The sequence below is a fragment of the Primulina huaijiensis genome, chromosome 17, assembly GCF_012295235.1.
Source record: "Primulina huaijiensis isolate GDHJ02 chromosome 17, ASM1229523v2, whole genome shotgun sequence".
Classification (NCBI taxonomy): Eukaryota; Viridiplantae; Streptophyta; class Magnoliopsida; order Lamiales; family Gesneriaceae; genus Primulina; species Primulina huaijiensis.
The window spans coordinates 5,024,820-5,036,577 of NC_133322.1; the positions used below are offsets into that span (position 1 = coordinate 5,024,820).

General features: G+C 33.4%; 2 protein-coding genes across 2 annotated transcripts in view; one reads left to right on the top strand and one right to left on the bottom strand.

Annotated features, from left to right (window-relative positions):
- The window catches only part of LOC140962903 (mannose-P-dolichol utilization defect 1 protein homolog 2-like), a 5,465-nt gene extending 1,367 nt beyond the window's left edge, over nt 1–4,098 (top strand). Inside the window, exons 2-8 of the mRNA XM_073421983.1 lie at nt 85–238; nt 2,543–2,615; nt 2,733–2,799; nt 2,913–2,972; nt 3,261–3,321; nt 3,409–3,450; nt 3,752–4,098. Of these exons, the coding sequence (XP_073278084.1) occupies nt 85–238; nt 2,543–2,615; nt 2,733–2,799; nt 2,913–2,972; nt 3,261–3,321; nt 3,409–3,450; nt 3,752–3,855 (561 nt within the window). The 3' untranslated portion in view covers nt 3,856–4,098. The remainder of the gene's footprint in view (nt 1–84; nt 239–2,542; nt 2,616–2,732; nt 2,800–2,912; nt 2,973–3,260; nt 3,322–3,408; nt 3,451–3,751) is intronic.
- A 454-nt stretch (nt 4,099–4,552) lies between these two features.
- LOC140962902 (class V chitinase-like) lies at nt 4,553–6,244 on the bottom strand. The gene is made up of 2 exons (XM_073421982.1): nt 5,064–6,244; nt 4,553–4,966 (listed from the first exon to the last, which is right to left on the bottom strand). Exons 1-2 carry the CDS (start codon nt 6,145–6,147, stop codon nt 4,908–4,910), a joined length of 1,143 nt encoding a protein of 380 aa, XP_073278083.1. The 5' UTR covers nt 6,148–6,244; the 3' UTR covers nt 4,553–4,907.
- Between the last annotated feature and the right edge of the window lie 5,514 nt (nt 6,245–11,758).

Here is an 11,758-nt window from a genome sequence, read left to right on the forward strand (position 1 = left end):
TAACTGTTTGCTGCTCTTTTTCAGATACTGAAAATATTGAAAAATAGTAGTGTNCGATACCAACTGTTTGCTGCTCCTTTTCAGATACTGAAAATATTGAAAAATAGTAGTGTGAGGGGCCTAAGTATTTTGTCTTTCGAACTTGAAGTAGTTGGTTATACCATTGCTTTAGCGTATTGTCTCCACAAAGGGCTCCCTTTTTCAGCATATGGGGAGTTGGCATTCCTTTTGCTTCAAGGTATGTTTAATAGGGTTCCAGCTTTCAAGTTTTCACCATTTCTGATAACATGTGACATAGAATTATTTATTATTTATGTTACTGCTTAGCAAAAGCTTTTACTACTATATTATACGCCTTACCAAAATTTATAAAGAATTATAAGTTCCAATGAAAAAAAGAACGAAACTATTTTTTTTTTTGAATTTATGATACTTTGTCAGATTTATGTTATGGAAATTATGGGTTTTAAGTGTGTAGATGATAATCTAGTTATTTTTTTCACTAATTTATCAATTACATCTACAAAAAATCAATCTTTTGATTTTATTTTTCCAGAAGAATGGGTTGTTTCAATCGATAATTTTTCCCTTCTTTAATCCTACTACCGATTCTTTAAATTATCAAACTTTTTTTCCAAATATTATTTTGTTTTAAAATTGAATGTAAAGGAAAATTGAACTAGAATATTATTTGTTTTTCAATGTTTGCATTATTTCAAGACTTTTGTGTGGCTTTATTTTTATGAGAAGATCATTTTTTTTTTATTTAGAAAGAGATGTTACTTGAAACTATAGTTTTTTACACATTGTTTGGTGGGATTTGGATCATCTACAATGCATTGTAGAACATGAGGTCCACTTGATCCAACGGTGGTGTTGTGCTGCAGTCATCTTTTTGGTGTGGTTGATAAGATGAGTTTTAATTGCTCTACTCAAATTAAACATATACACCAAACATAATATAATTAATCACATCACACTACATAAATTAACCAAAATTTGAATTTCTACTTATGTTTTTTAATTGATTAAAAAATTATGATAAAAGTAGATTATTTTATATATATAAATACCAGCATGTTTGTTCATCGATGGCGAACGCGGTATGTACACTTACATTAATATGCTTGAAAAACTAGCCTCAAGCTCAATTTCGAAAAAGTTGTTACCAAGCGTAGTTTTTCTTAACACTCTAATCATACTTCTTTTAAACTCCAAAATAATATAAATATGGATGCACCAATTATATACAAATGCATTATTTAAATCACAACATTACAATGTCATGTTTTAATGTAGTGGTGAATAAATGGTTGTTCTATTGGACTAACTATCAAGTACCGAATAAAATTATTTAGATTATTAACTTACTACTAAAACAAAATTAAATAACTCAATTTCCACACTATACAAGTAAGACGACAATGAAAAATTCAAGGAGGAATTTTTATCAAGATCTTGGTGCACCTATTGTAATCTCTGTTATTCTTTTATTAATTCTGGTCGAATTTCCATATATTCTTGAGGTGACGGGTTTTCTAAATTATTTAATTGGTAATTTGCATTCACCTCCTCTACATTTTATGTATTTGACACTCACATCCCTTGACATGTTATAATATTTACACTTGATAAGGGAGGTAAGTGTCAAATGTTTAAAGTATAGGGAAGTTGAAGGCTAATAACCCATTATTTATACCCTCTCGAACTATATCAAACATAATATTAATTTGCAACAATTAAATATTTTTAAATTGTTTAACAAATTAATATTGCTTTTAACATCTTTGAAAGCCACTAGCCTTCAATTGGATAATTTATTGGTATCACACATATATTTGACTTTATTTCTCGGTTTCGGTCTAAATCCATGACATGTAGTATTCAATCATATTATAATCTCGTCTCTCGATTTTCGACTATAATACATAAAATCATTAAAAGGCTCAAATTTTGAAAGCATTACAACAATAAAACATGCACTCATAAAATTTAGGAAATCAACCAGATAATAATTAAATTATAGGCTCAACAAAAGGTCACCTGATCTTGATAAACTAAACTTAGTTCACAGTTCAAGATCAGAATAAACTTAGTTCATAGTTTGGTCGAAGAAATATAGTCTAACAATGTTTAGCAACACCTCAAATGTAATAGACAGTTTAATATAAGGATAAACTCTTGAATATCTATCTTTGGTTGATCCTTCTTTGTTTCCCTTGTGTTCTTCCGCTGCTTCTATCATTTCTTTTTCAAAATATGTCGCTCCCTATCCCTCAAAACTAATGTTAATATTATATATATGTGAGTCAACGTGGAACCCTAGGGCCTAGGCGCACTAATTCTTTTATTTTTCTTAAGTGAGTCAACAATATCTGATAAGGCATTGATCCTTGCAATATCAGTGTTCATCTAAAGCCTTGTTGATCTTGATATATGTTGAATAATTCTTGTAATCAAACTTGGTAAACATAACCTGTTAGGTGCTTGCGAAAACACTTACAAATTTCACATCTACACTGCTCTTTTCTGTTCTTTGCAGGCATAATTCTGGTAGCAATCATTTACTATTTTTCTCAACCTCTAGGAACCATGACATGGATCAGGGCATTACTGTATCCTTTCAATACCTGTTTATATAATTGGAGAATGTAGTCTACATTTCCGTTTGGATGATCTTTTTTGTATGGTTGGATAATGTAATCTCCATGTCCTTGACCACTTGACTAAAGATATTGTGCTCTTGCACCAACTATCTTAGCTGGTCGAATCGATCCCCTACTTTTTGAGGCTCTATATGTGAGTCACAATGTCTACTATTTATGCACTTACTTTGTTTTTGCTATTCTTCATCAGTAATATTTACAAAGTTTGAGCATTGAAATTTAATTTGTGTGGGTCAAATTTCACAGGCTTCTCAACACGCAATATTTTTCTGTGCAAGGATTCCACAGATCTGGGCCAACTTAAAGGTGAGGATTTAATCCAACCTTATTTCTCTGTGTTTTAGCAATTATGAGATATCTCTTTCGATCTCATTACATATACTCATTCCATGATTGAGATTTTGTTTCTGCAATATTCAAAGGATACTTAAAAAAATATGGTGTTCTGGAAGTGCGAAGGATATTTTCTAAATTGCGGAAAAAAGGTTATGATTTAAATCAATTGTTTAGGATGAAAAATTTTTAGTAATAAAATTTGAAATAGTACAGGTTCCCCCTTATTGTCTAACAAGTTATTATTGCTGTTTTGAGCAGAACAAAAGTACGGGCGAGCTTAGCCTTTTGACATCGTTGATGAATTTTGCAGGTTCGATGGGTAAGTTTGTTGCATTTTCGCATTCGCATAGTTGGATTTAATGGGAGGTATGTAATTGTCTAATTGATGTTACTTTCTCTTTACCAGTAAGGGTCTTCACCAGCATGCAGGAAAAGGCACCAATGAGTGGTAAATTTACGTTTTCTTATTTGCTGGAAACTAGTATTAGTAGTGAAACCTATGAAAACATTGAAATATAATGACTCTCCATAATCTCATGTGATTGCTATCGATTACTGCATGCTATATAAGACCGACTTCAGCTGCGCGTGGTCTTGGAATTTGCATTTTTAGTCCCTGGTTAATGGAGTTGAATGAGTTTTTTGTATCTTAACATGTACTCAATTTAGGACCTATGACAAACAATTGAATATCTTATTACACTGTTGTTTAAACTGACTTTTATCTTTGTTTCTTGAATTTGCTGTAGTGGTTTTGGGCTCCGTTATTGGCATTATGACTAATGGCACCATCTTAAGTCAAATAATTCTGTACCAAAAACCACCTGCAAAGAAACAAAAGAAAGCTGATTAGAGAACTAAAGATTGCTTCTCCAGGTTTCTCATACTGCTAAGGACGAATCAATTTTGGTGGAAAAATTTGTACGCTGTTGCACGGTAACGGTTCTAATTATTGCATTATTTCGTGTTTGACTAAAGTTTTACAATATTTGATGTAAAAAATAATTATGTTATCTTTAATTTTCTATTTACTATATAAAGGAATTCTCCAAAAATTAATATACGATAGAATAAACATTCTCTCGGTTGTTCCTAATTGCCCTTTAAAATACCAGGCTCTATGCAACAACATCTAAGCCACTATAGACTATAGTAAACTCAAATATATGCGAAATTGTATTTTAGTTCTTGAACTTTTGCATGAGAACATTTTTTGTCTTGTAAACTTTTAAAAAAGAGCGCAAAAATAATTTTTACCCCACTATTTACAATAATTGAGTATAAGTTCTTGCTGTATTAGGTCAAATGCAACACGTAAGAAATGAAATTCCTCATTTTTGTATCTCCAAAATATAGTTTATGTCTTATATTTTATTTTCTATATCATGATCGTTGAATGTTTATTTTGTTTTATGATCTTATTATGATGCTCTTTTATTTGTTTATGAATAAATTTAGAGGGCCAATAATTATAGGTCATTATGTACAGCTTGTTTAATTAAGTTTACTTCTTCTTCTTCTTGTTTTTGTTTTTTGTGACGGGAACATTGTGGTAAATCTTCGTACTTAACGCAATAATCATGCTTAACATAATAATTTGCAAACCGACTAAGTATCATTGTAAACGATCCACCGACGAAGGTAGGATATTCGGTTCGAATTTTAAGTCATATCACGTGCCGTCTTTGTGTATGCATAATAGTATTTTATTTAGTAAGTGAGATTGATGTTGTCGTCTCACCCTCTTATCTAAATTGGTGCCTTTTCCTATTCGAGAACCATGTCTCCGATTTAATCAAAACTCTTTTTATTCTGAACCACGTATATTTACAGGCATTTCCCATCCATTTCTTTATTAAATGCCTTGTATTATTGACAGCAGTCTGGTATGATCACTTGTTCCGATCAGAACTCAGACAACCCATAAGCAGCTTCATGCTCTCCAAGTCCCCATGATTGTTTAGCTGAATCAATATTCAATAAACAAAAAGATCAATATTTTTTAAAAAATATATTATTAACAAATATAATGATATAAAGAAGCTCAATTTTGATTGTAACCTTGTGTAGAAAGAGCCCAGTTGCTATCAACTCCCACATGCCATGCAAAGTAACCAAGCAACCCTTTATCCTTGGCATACGAAACTTTAGCAGCAACCGACTGAGTGTCATCGTAACCCATCCAAGTCGTCCCCGAGTAACAGTAATTAGTCACAATCGTGGAGTTGTAGACAACCACCGTGCCACTATTGCTGGCAATGAAATTCTTGATTTGGTTGTAACCCATCGCGCCGCCATCTGGTGCGGCAGGTCCTGTCGATGGTGCCAACATGCCATGATTATTGGCATTGGCCAAACGCCAAGCATACCCGTAAAACGGTATCCCAAGTGCCAGTTTCTTGGCACCTAAGCCTCCCTGAATCCAAGAATCAATTCCATAACTTCCACTAACTTGGCTGGTTGAATCATACAGCATAGAATGTGAATTTGTGTATCCATACCATGAAGGACCGTAGAAGTCATATGCCATAGCGTTGACCCAATCGAGATTCTTATTGATCGAATTCACCGGGTAGTTCAGTCCGTTTACGTTCGCCGCGTAGTAAAACGCTGCCGTTAGCAAAAGGGCTGACTTCCCGGAGCTCTGGGCCTCCGTCGTCACGGCGGTGCGCCATTCTGTTAAAAGGGTACCTAAGTTAGTCATATCCGAGGATGTTTGCGGGTACTCCCAGTCGAGATCAAGCCCATAAAATCCGTAGGATCTGGCTAACTTTATGGAAGAATCGATGAAAGATTTTCTAGAAGATGATTGACTAGCCATCTGAGAGAAGACAGTTTCGTTAGCACTTCCACCACCAATGGACAAAAGGGTTTTGACAGAAGGGTTTTGGAGTTGAACAGTTCTTGTGAACTGGTAGAAAGAAGCATTATTTGCAGAAGAAATGGTGACTTGTTTGGTTTGAGGATCAAGATCCGCAAATGCGCAGAATATGTGCGTGAAAAGAGACGAGTTGATGTCTGAGGCTGCGAATCCACTGTCTGGGAACCAGTACACACCATTCACTGCATTTTGTCCTCCACAAAATTGCAGTTGAACGAAAGAAATGACAGAGAAAATAAGGAAGATCTTCATCGACGAAGCCATTTTGAAAAGACGAGGCTATTCATCTATGTTTTTATAGTAAAAAATTATAGAATTCGAGTTTTATTCGTGCAAGTAACCTATCACGTGGCTTGACTTTGCATTCAGAAATTAGAGGTATAGGCAAACAGGTTAAGGCTACTCCGTACTTGCTAATTATCGTTAAATTGATTGATATTTAGAATATGGATTTGGATCCTCTGTCAGTCACATCAAAGTCATTTTTTTTACACAAGATGATCAGTTGATCATCTGATGGACCTGTTAGATAAATTTGAAAAATTGTCAGACGAAATGATGATCATCTCGTGTTAAAAGAGCACAGTATCGAGAGCTGTGTTTTCAGGTGATCCAAATCCATAAAATATTCTAACAATATATATATTACATGGAATATTTCTTTCAATCGAAACACATAGTCATAGGAGTAATAAAAGGTCAAAATCGCAAATAATTTTAATTATATATATATATATACACACACATATGAGAATTGACATCTAGATATGGTGTTCCCCAAGTCATTGTTTACTATTATGTATTAATTACTATTATGTATTAATTACATAATATGTTTATTGTGAGACGATATCAATTATATTTTTTCGTGAGATGAGTAACTCTATCCATATTTACAATAAAAATAATATTTTTGACATAAAAAATATTATGTTTTTATGAATGACTCGAATAGAATATATGTCTCACAAAATTGACTTCTATCACCGTCTCATATGAGCTACTTGCTTAATTTTTCGTCTAGATTAGGTCGCATTAAACTTTTTGAATTGGCTTTTTGCAAGGTGGACATTTCTCCGACCGGTAACTTCACTATGACATATAAATTATATGATGCAAACGTTTCCAATTTTGAAACGCAATCGAATTATTCATTAATTGGATTACTTTTCGGGAAATTTAGCTATTTAATCTCGTTTTCGCTAGTATTTTAATATATATGAGCTCCTAAATTTTTTTTAAAATCGTTTGTCTCAAGTTTAGCATCGTGTGGTAATAAGAGCTTCTAAATATTAGCAAATGAATATATCAATTTGCAAATGGATGAATGAAAAAAAAGAAGTGGAAGAATACAAATTAAAATAAAATTAAATTTCACTCGAGTAGAGTTATATATCCCCATATTTTATAGGCGTATATTTATTTATATAAAAATATAATTTAATTCTCAAAGTTATTAAAATATTAATTAATTTGTCATGATTTATGTGCGGGTACAATCTTAATACACTCTTGAATAAAGATAATAAATAAATTAAACTTAATTATGAGCTGGAAACCACTTGCCCCGAAATTGCTTTTTGTTACATTATGAGAGCTAATCATTAGACCAATTAAGTTAAAACACATAAAAGAGACGAGTCAATGGATTCTTTTTAGGGTCAAAGTTGATTTTTTTTTTTAAAAAAATGATACATAAAATTTAATTGTTTTCTAATTGTGAGAGCCTATCATTGTATCAATTTTTAAAATTATTCTTAAATGTGTTTAATGAACCTCATGTAAGATAGCGAACATAGGGATGTCAATGAGATGAGACCAGAACATGTTTTGTCATCCTCATTTCTATTCATGAATTTCATCCATATCTCCATACACTTCTCGATCTCCGTTTTCCCCTAACCCGAAACAGCAGGGATCAAATCCCTATCTTCGTTTCAAAATATTAATGGGGTAAGACAGAGGCGGATATGAAGATTCTCCGAACCAAAACTTATTATTATCTATTATTATTGGTGATAATATTAATATTATTAATATTTTAAAAAATAATAATATTATTATATTATTAATCTAATAATATTATTATTTTTATTATTAATATTATTTTCGTGACGGGTTCGGTGATGAGGATAATATCCTTATACCCGTCGAACTATTTCAGGGATTTTAAAAAATCCTTGAGGACGAGACCCAATCCCATAGTACACCAGGTTATCCCCCCAATCAACACTGATGACAGAAAGGATTGGTCCTCTATAGCATCCCAAGCTTGGGTGAATGGGAGAAGGAGTTTGTAGTCCCGTGGAAGCTCAAGTTGCTCGGGAAGTAAGGATAGAAAACCCATGGCACAGGTTGGAAGAGTTGGTAATTGCAAAAAGAAAAATTTGTTTTTCCATCCCTTCAAAGAGGAAGAGATGTCTGTCAGGAACCGGTAATGCATCCGGGCCATAAAAGAAAAGACCCCGTCATTAAACCGACAAAAATAAAAATAATGAAAAATGGAAGAGTTGATGGGGATGATTTTCATACGGAACAAAACAAAAGTGGCCGCCATAATTCTAAAGGCGTTAGGGTGAAGATGATTAATCGGGAGCCCGAAGAACCGGGCAACTCCTTTGAAGAAATGGTGGATTGGGAATCGAAGCCGACTCTTGAGTTGTTCAACAAAAAAAGTGTGATAGCCCGAGGGAGGAGTGTCCGGGTGATCGCTAGGCTTAGGAATTAATATTTTGTAAGAGGAAGGAATGGAGCCTAATGACCTAATTTCTTCTAAATTACCCGGGCAAATGGTAGAAGTCATAGTAGAGAACCACAAGGGACCTGCTACTTTGTCTTTCCCTTTGCCTTGGGTGCCCGTAGGCCGGGAGGAATAAACTTTGGGTTTTGAAAGAGGACGAAAATGAGGGATGGGGATGCCTACGGGGATGTGGACAGAGGTTTCAGAAGGGGTCGGGGAGTTATCCTCTGATCAACCCCTAACGTTCTTACCAGATGTAGAGGAAGTGGAATTTGACACGGTAAACAAAAGAAAGGGAAAAGGACTTACGAGGAAAAAATGATGACAAGTGAACAGGAAGCAAAGGTCGCCGGAGATGAAGTCGCTTGGAAATGAATCGTCGGAGAAGACAGAGCGCAGAGAAAAGGAAAACGAGAAGTGTAAAGTTCTAAATAAATCTGAGGTGGTATTATATATAGAGGAAGATGCATAGATCTGCGCCGTTGATCATAGGACAGATGGACGCATGAGATCTACCTGGGAAATCGTGCGGGATAATTGAAAAGACAAGCACGGGATTCGAGGTGTCATGATGATTGATCTTCTCGGAATACGAAAAGATTCTGCAAAGATTTAAATTTTAGGGCTTACGTCAGCACCGACAGTATGTCATCATTCCTATCATATCGGGGAGACTAAACGACAAATTGTTTCTCCTGACTGGGCACACAAGACTGATCGGGACAGCGAGTACGACTCTAGCCCGACTATTTAAGGAGGGAGTGATGATACCTCGGGATGTCCCGGGCCATGGAGCCGAGTCATGGATAATGCTCGGGTCAGGAGGATGGACTATTCCCTGGTCAACAAGACGACAATCTGAATAGAAATCCAGATCTCAAGCTGCCCGGGACGGTGAGAGGGAGAATATATGAAGAGGCCAGTCAAAAGGCCGAGCCATTGAAATACTCGGGACATAACCTCCCCGGGTTATTGGATGCCCGGGCTCTCATGTAATTTCCCGAGAAGCATTCTGCCCGAGCCACTTCGATATGAGTGCTGCATTTAATTACGCCGACAAAGTAGGGTGTGTGCGGCCGACCTATCTCTGACACCAATACAATTGGTTGACAAAATCAGACAGGTGGGATGTGACTAGTATGAGATTTGATATATCAGAATAATATGGTATAATCAGCCGTCCTACTATAATTAATGATCAGCACAAAAAACGAGGTCATCATTGCATTCTCTACTATAAATATCAGGTTCTCTCTTGGCATTTACTCTCTATTCAGATATTGAATGCACACATTTATTGTTCATTTACCACTCACCTTCCACACCAATTTCGCAACCATTACTTGGTTATATTGGTTTACAGCTTGAGTCCTTCACTGACTTAAGCATCGGAGTGGTCACGTCGGATATCTCTCCGACGCCCATTCACGTGGTTACTTTCTTGTTCGCAGATCTTCTAGGCTGCTTAAGGGAGGAAAGAAGCTTCTGGTCCATAATACATCTTGCTCTTATTTCCTTCACTATATTGATAGCAGATCCGGTGGAACATCCGACCCGGCTCATCCATTTCACCCTGATCGCATCAATATATATTGTGACTCGTGACAAATTGAGATATAATTATCAATCATTTCTAAAATATTTAAGACGATTTTCTAGGTCCTTCAGATCCTAATTGCGACCCAGTTGAAACCCAAGTCTTAGCCAAAACGCGATCTAATAGCTAGAGAAATGTATTTAATTTACCAGAATTTGTTACTATCTCTGAAAAACTAATCACACTATATAACTCTACATAATTATATCAAATTAAAATTAAGATATTTAACCCCCAACGTCTTATTTATCTTTATATTTCAATTTCTTATAAATTTAATTATATATCTTTACTGGTCGCATTTTCAAGAGCCAAGTGGTACAATATGATAATTATATTGGAATATTTGATTTCTTTTTCTAACAAGATTTTGTTCAAAATGATTTTTTTTAATAATACTAAAGAAACAGGAAAAAAATATCGTACATCGATATTTATAACAATTATATCATGATATTTTGCTATTATTTCGGGAGATTTTGTATTGAATTTATCATGATATTTTGATAAATAAAATTTTGTATTGATTTTTTTTACGTTGTATGAATTGTTGTAAAAATTTGATTGTATACGTAGCATTACTCATTTTTTTTCCAATCAAGTAATGAACCAAAATTTTCTGTCTAGGTGACGTGAATGAAAGGAAACTGCATATATATCTATTATATATATAAATACGTGACTTTATATGTGAATTTCTATTTTATTCATTATTAATTACTTCCTTAAAATATATTCATTTATCTCCTTATTCATGCTTTTGATTTAGATTTTTAAATTGAGCTTTTTATTTTATAAATTAAATTAATTAAAGCTTAAAAGTAGCTCATCGTTGAATTGTGAATTTTCTTTGGTGTCTTATTAATTGTTTTTTCATGTCTTCATTAATTAGTTTGTGCATTGTTTATTTGGTTTGTCATCATACTTTATCTTTATTTCCATTGATTATTTTAAAAATAAGACTAGAAATTATGTGTTTAAATAAAAGTTGTTTACAACAAACATTTTTTTTATTTATAAAATACTTGAATAAAACATGATAAAAAGATAATTGTTATATTCATTTTTTTAGAGTTTCAAATTTTCTAATATGTAATTCTTTTGTTTGTGATGTTGGCTAGAATTTATGTGTTTTTAAAAAAATTTTGCAACCAACATATTTTGGGTTTATTTTTATAAACTACTTGAATAAAACATGATAAAAAAATCATTATGATATATATCTTTTTTTAGAGCTTATATTTTTCCACTCTTTTTATTCTACTTGTGTCCATTAGCCATAAATTATATGTATAAATAAAAGTTATATGCTTTTTTAGAGTTTCTAATTTTTAATATTATTATTCTACTTATGGCCATTAGTCATAAATTATATAGTTAGATTAAGAGTATGCCTTTTGTAAAACTGACTGTTCACATATCTTTATTTTTTAGATGAGTCAACTCTGCTCATATTTACAATAAAAAGTAATAATTTTGCATGAGTATCCCAAATAAAAAACATGTCTCATAAATTGACTTGTGAGACTGTCTCATAT

Excerpts from the sequence above, each read along its gene's own strand:
- LOC140962902 (XM_073421982.1), bottom strand. The coding sequence starts at position 6,147 with ATGGCTTCGTCGATGAAGATCTTCCTTATTTTCTCTGTCATTTCTTTC. Across the intron at positions 4,967-5,063 it reads CTGGGCTCTTTCTACACAAG|CTAAACAATCATGGGGACTT; the intron begins GTTACAATCAAA and ends ATATTGATTCAG.